The 3,764-nt window shown below is 48.3% G+C and overlaps 1 protein-coding gene across 1 annotated transcript; it reads right to left on the reverse strand.

Moving 5' to 3' along the window:
* Positions 1-1,486: 1,486 nt before the first annotated feature.
* Positions 1,487-2,539, reverse strand: LOC142591463 (uncharacterized). Its single transcript, XM_075703789.1, has one exon. The coding sequence runs from the start codon at positions 2,537-2,539 to the stop codon at positions 1,487-1,489; it is 1,053 nt and encodes a 350-aa protein (XP_075559904.1).
* Positions 2,540-3,764: the final 1,225 nt, after the last annotated feature.

A 3,764-nucleotide genomic window follows, 5' to 3' on the forward strand; every position in this document is an offset into this window, starting at 1 on the left:
CCGACGAGGCTGCAGCATTTTCCAGGCTTCTCAGTCACCTTATCAATCCACCCGAGTTGAGTCATTTTGATCCGCACGCCTACACTGAACTTCGCACTGATGCAAGCGGCCATGGCATTGGTGCTATTTTTGCCAACGACAGCGGAACACCAATCACATGATCGCCTATGCCTGCCGTCTTCTTTCCGCACTAGAACGCTACTACTTCATAAGAGAACGTGAATGTTTGGTCCTCGTTTCGTCCATTGCTAAGTTCCTTGCCTGTTCGCTCGACATTTCACCGTCGTGACAGATCATCAATATCATCTACATAAAGCGTGCGACTGACCCCACCAATGGCAGAGAGCTTTTCCCATGTGAAAATAACGCTTTTACATGTGAAAATAACGATGTAAGACTTCCGGTTATTTCCTTGATCCTCTGTGTTCAGGGGGCCTGCAAAATCTACACCGGTAACATCAAAGGGTGGGGTTTGTGTCACCCTCTCACGAGGCAGAGGAGCAACTGGCTCAGTCGCAGCTCGGTAGTTGAAACAGTTGCACGTCACACATTTCTTAAACACATTTTTCACCATTTGCCCTCCCCGCACGATCCAATACATTTCCCTTAATTCGGTAAGCGTCTCCAGTGCGCCTGCATGCAGGAGACGGTGGTGGGTTGCACTGATCGTTAGCTCTGTGAAGGGATGTCTTGACGGTAGCATAACAGGATGCTTCACGTTGAAGGACAACTCGGCAGCACTGAGCCTTCCTCCCACTATCAGCACTCCATCATCGTCGTAGATAACTCTGAGATCACGTATCGGGGAATCGCTTGGCATGCGTGTCGAGCGGCGAAGACATTGGAATTCCTCTTGGAAGGCCTCGAATTGTATTTGAAGAATCAAACAAGTATGCGCCTTTTGAACTTCCTCGGTCATAATAGGTCCCTCGTATTTTTGTCCGGGGTGCTTGGCGTTGTGGAAAAATCGTAAAACCCAGGCTGTCACTCGAACCAGTCTAGGGAGGGAGCTATATTTCTGCAGAGGCAAGACAGATTCCTTTAGAGTCACTTTGTGAACGCGAAGCGTTCTTCTTTCCTCCTCTGCGATGATCATGTCAGCGGTGCCTTCATGCCTTGGCCAGCAAGTAGGTGGTTTCGAAAGCCAAGCAGGTCCATTCCACCAAAGTGAGCTCAATTTGAGTGCCTGAGGTGTGACTCCCCTTGTCAAAAGGTCCGCGGGATTTTCGATCCCAGAACAGTGATTCCAGATGTCTGGATCCGATCGCTGCTGCATTTCCAACAATCTGTTGGCGACAAAGGGTTTCCATGGTTGGGCGGGACCTCGAACCCAATGCAGCGCAATAGATAAATCAGTCCACAGATACCATTTAGCTATTGGAAGGCTCCTTGACCGCTCCAAATATTCTCTCCGTCGAGCACCTGTCAACATGCCCACCAATTCCAGTCTTGGAAGAGAAATTCTCTTAATTGGTGCTACTCAGGACTATGAAAGGACCAGAGTAACCTTTGCTTCCTTGACCGCGGAGATGTGCAAATATAGAACTGCGCCATAAGCTTTGGGGCTGGCATCTGTGAAGATATGTACTTCATTCCAGCTACCCTTGGGTAAGCTACCATATCGTCTTGGCACCGCTAGGTCCGTGAAATGGTATAGCTGGGTGTGCCTCTGCGTCCAAGCTGCTTTGACTTCTTCAGGCAGAGGGGCGTCCCACTCAATACCCAATTCCCACAGTGTTTGGAACATCAAATTGGTTGTAACTGTGACCGGAGAAATGAGACCAAGTGGGTCATATATACAAGCCGATGCCTGAAGAATGAATCGTTTGGTGTTGCTGTTTCGGTCTAGGAAATCCATGCAAAATGCTAGGTGATCTCTGTCCTTATGCCATACAAGTCCGAGGACTTGTGAGACACTTGTTGTTGGACATTCCACGTAGCCAAGGGCGCATCCGGTTCCTTCGTCGTCGAACAGCTGTTGCAGCTTCTTGGAATTTGAGTTCCACTTACGCAGTGTCATGCTTGCTCGATTCATGACATCTAGTGCCCCTCGGTAGAAATCTGTAGCCTCTTCCACTGTGTTCACGCCTGTTACGAGGTCGTCCACGTAAAGGCTCTCGCTGATGGTTTTTCTTGTTTCTGGATAATCTCCTGTCGTGGATAGATGGTGGCGCACGATGGCTGCGAGGAGGAATGGACTACTTGTCACACCAAAAAGGACACGACTCTTTCTCCAGACCTCAGTAGGAGGCTCTAGCTCTTCCTTCGTTGGGAGATGTCCATAGCAATGAAATGGGAGGGCATCACAATCCGCCGGTTGCACCAAAATTTGCAGAAATGCCCTTTCAATGTCTGCACTTAATCGTATACGATGAATCCTGAAGTTCAGCAACACCTTGAGCAAATCTGGATTCAAGTTCGGTCCTGGTTCTAGGGCTTCGTTCAGAGATGTACAACTTGCATCGTGAGAAGATGCGTCAAATACGACTCTAATCTTGGTCGAAAGGCTGTCAGGTCTCAAAACTGCACGATGAGGCATGTAGTATAATTTGTTTACAGCGTTGTTGGTTTCTTGCAATGGAAGTCATTCTCGGAACCCTTGTTCCAGGTACTGACGCATAGCCTCGTCATGCTTGATCAATATCGTCTCATCTTTCATTAACTTCTTCGTGAGGTTAGTCAAGCGTTTCTTTGCAACAGCCTTGTTATCGGCGAGTTACATGTTCAGGGGTTTCCAGGGCAGTGCTACCTCATAGCGCTTGTCCATTTTCTCTACCGATGCCGAAAATATGCTCATGACTTCTTTGCTGTCTTCGTTCGTTTGGGCACACAAGTCGATAATTCCAATGCACTCAAGTTCCCGAAACGATTTAAGCTCCTTCGAAAAGCTGGTTGTGTCGGCGAACCCTCCGGCACGAAGCACTGCCACGGTTGAGCAGTAGGCGGCTGAGCTACTGCTGGGAATCGCTCCTTGTAGAGTCCAGCCAAACTCGGTCTTTACCGAAACTAGTGCGCCTTGCAGCTTCTTGACTTCACCACACACCAAAGTCCAGTAATAGTCAGCACCGATAAGAATGTCGATCGCGCTTCCCATCAAATGGGCTGGTGCAACTGTCACATCTGCCATTTCATCTATTTCCGCTTGCACCTCTTTTAGGATGTCCTCAGGAACATGAAGCCGATCAGAGCAGATCTCCGGTATGTCCAGAGCTTCGATAGAGTGCTCTTTACGGTCGTATTAACTTCTTAGCCAAATTCTTACTCTTCTGCGCTTCTCTTTGATAATGTTTCCTGCTCCTCCGAATGGGTAGATTGTGATGTCCTCTTCACCTACGACCTCTAGCTGCAGTTCACGTGAAGGTCTTTTAGTGACAAAGCTTCTTTGGCTACCTCCGTTAAAGAGTAGACGAGTGAGCGCTCTTCTTGGTCCCTTTGCCCATACTTGAGCGGTTTGGAGCAGCACAGTTGGTATCTTTTCATATTTGTTTTCTGTCCAAGAGTGCAACTCTGTAGCTTTATTCTCGGGTGGCTTCCATGTCGTGTCACACATGTGAGTCAGATGTCTTCTGCCACATTCCTTGAATTTTATTTATTTGTTGGTGCATTCCCTTGAAATGTGCCCTTTTATGCAGCATCGGAAGCACCGGCCAGCTGCAATGAGCTTTTTCTTCTTTTCATCCAATGAGATGTTCGCCTGACAATCGTGAGTCGCATGATCTTTTGCAGCACAGAATGCTCATGGATCGGACTGCTTCGAAGCACCC

Source organism: Dermacentor variabilis, chromosome 8 (assembly GCF_050947875.1).
Source record: "Dermacentor variabilis isolate Ectoservices chromosome 8, ASM5094787v1, whole genome shotgun sequence".
NCBI lineage: Eukaryota > Metazoa > Arthropoda > Arachnida > Ixodida > Ixodidae > Dermacentor > Dermacentor variabilis.

Coding starts and splice junctions, on each gene's coding strand:
- LOC142591463 (XM_075703789.1), bottom strand. CDS start 2,539: ATGCCTCATCGTGCAGTTTTGAGACCTGACAGCCTTTCGACCAAGATT.